This window comes from Gavialis gangeticus, unplaced genomic scaffold (genome assembly GCF_001723915.1).
Source record: "Gavialis gangeticus isolate Ggan-Ray unplaced genomic scaffold, GavGan_comp1, whole genome shotgun sequence".
Lineage (NCBI taxonomy): Eukaryota > Metazoa > Chordata > Crocodylia > Gavialidae > Gavialis > Gavialis gangeticus.
In genome coordinates this window covers 12,851,305-12,853,399 of record NW_017728964.1, presented here as the reverse complement: position 1 = coordinate 12,853,399, position 2,095 = coordinate 12,851,305, and the positions used below count along the sequence as shown (strand labels likewise).

The following is a 2,095-nucleotide window of genomic DNA, read 5'->3' as shown; positions in this document are numbered from 1 at the left end:
TAAATCATGTTGTAGGTGAGAAAATGTGGTATGTATAGTGGGCACAAAGCTGAATGCAGCATATCCAAGGCAAAGAGCAAGAGTTAACCAGCTCTCAGCACATCCTGTCCAAGGAAAGGAATGGGAGAAGGAATAGGAAAATATTTTTTTTTGGTTAAGGTTCATTGGGATTGCTCCCTACCTTTAATGAAATCTGTGAGGTACAGGACCTCTTTCCAGTCTCTCATTCAAGATACCTGAAAAAAGGAAGCTACACTCACTGTACTCAATTTCTCCATCCTGAATGAAAGGCTGAGCTGGTTGTACCATGCTATTCTGGAGAGCCTGGGCACTCCATTAAAATCCACCACTCTTGCAATCTGCATCGCGATGTTGGGATCCAAATCAGTTTTTTTAATAGCTTGGTAAAAAAAAAAAAAAAATGGCCTCCTCCCCCTGCCCCTTTTGCACAGTGCTCCTGGAAACAACATGACAAAGTCCATCAAGAACTTGGGTAACTCAGTCATTCACTTGAGACTGGGGAGAGAACAGCTTAAGAAGATTTAAAAAGTGATTAAAAGGCATGAATACAAAATACCGTATCAAATGATGCTAAGAAAACGACTGAATGCAACAATGAAATTCATGCTTCAGGACACATTTTCAGTTTGGGATCAGGAAGTAATTGCCAGTGCAGTTGAGCATTTCTTAATTTGGTAAGTTAAAGAGCTTTTCCTCTGTCCTGAGAAGCATGCGATATTCTGCCAGAGACAGAACACAGGAAGAGAGCAACTATTGGTCTGGCCCATAAAAGCAATTCCCACATAAGCAAAAGAACAGACAGTGCAATCGTGTTACGTGAGCTACAGGTTAAAAGCCATCTAGTATCAACAGAACTAGAGTAACCTCACTTCTTCCTGTATATACTGAAGCAAGAATGGGGATGCCCTCAGGTTGTCTACTGGAAAGCTGAAGAAGCCTTGGATTTCCTTTTGATGAAGGTCCATCGTGATAATGTGTGATAAACCTAAACAAAACACAAGAGGTCACGATGTCTCTTCTACCCCAATGGCAGTCTCACGAATTCTGAAATTATGTCCAAGTTTCTCTACTCATTCTACTTGTAATATTTTAATGCCAGGTTTTAACAAAGGTAATTGCTAGACAAGTTAAAGGCTTTAAAAAATACTGACAATCAATAATGAGCATAAAAACAGCACTAGAGCAAGCATAATGCAGGCAGATGAATATAGCATTTCCACTCAGGTATGTGCTGAATATTCCCCAGATGGAAGAAATCAGCTCCTAGATGGCTCAAGGATTGGAAACGTGTCCCCAGACTGGAGGAAAAAAGGGAACGCAAGTGCAGCTGACTCTTGAGATGCACAGCAGGTCAGCAAGTGATGGAGGCTAGTGTTCTTGGCTGTCTCCTTGCAAGGCACGCACCTGCTTTGGCCAGCATAGAAGCCAGCAATTTGCAGACGATGGAGCCCCTCTTCCTCATTTTGCTTTGCTTGCTGTAGGGGAAGTAAGGGATGACCCCAATGATATTCCTAGCACAGGACGTCTTCAGGGCATAAGCCATTATCAGCAGTTCCATGACAGCAGTGTTCACATCCCTGAAAAGTTTAAAAACCATCAAATACAAATGTTGACAAATTCAGGTTAAAGATCCTCTCCCCAATAACCCATTTCTTTACCAATCCTTTTGACAAAAAAAAAAAGAGCGTGTGCTTAGTCTGCCTGGCAAAACAGATACCAGTACATGGGGCAGCTCTGACTGGCTAACAGATAGCCCACGATCAGCTTGCATTGTCAGCATGTACAGACATTTGCTGTCCAAGGAGAACCTCTCCTGAAAGTGATTTAATCCTGGTTGTGCCCAGCTTATTTTTCTCCTGGAGTGGCCATTTTTTAATTTGGGAGAAAAAAGCCTGACTAGCTGTATGCTTAGGGTGCATCCAGATGAGCACGGACATTTGTTTCCAGAGAGAAGCAGCAACAGTACACCTTGTGCCGCTGCTACTTGTCCCCAGGGAACACCCATGCCATGCACTCTGGGGCACGGCAGGTTACCCCAGGTGGGGTAAGGGGAGGCTGGAGCCAGCAACCATGC

General features: G+C 43.5%; 1 protein-coding gene across 1 annotated transcript in view; it reads right to left on the bottom strand.

Annotated features, from left to right (window-relative positions):
• The window catches only part of PRPSAP1 (phosphoribosyl pyrophosphate synthetase associated protein 1), a 49,412-nt gene that overhangs the window by 17,399 nt on the left and 29,918 nt on the right, over positions 1-2,095 (bottom strand). The window contains exons 4-5 of the mRNA XM_019503063.1: positions 1,426-1,598; positions 891-1,006 (exon numbers count right to left, since the gene is read on the bottom strand). Coding sequence (XP_019358608.1) covers positions 891-1,006; positions 1,426-1,598 — 289 coding nt within the window. The remainder of the gene's footprint in view (positions 1-890; positions 1,007-1,425; positions 1,599-2,095) is intronic.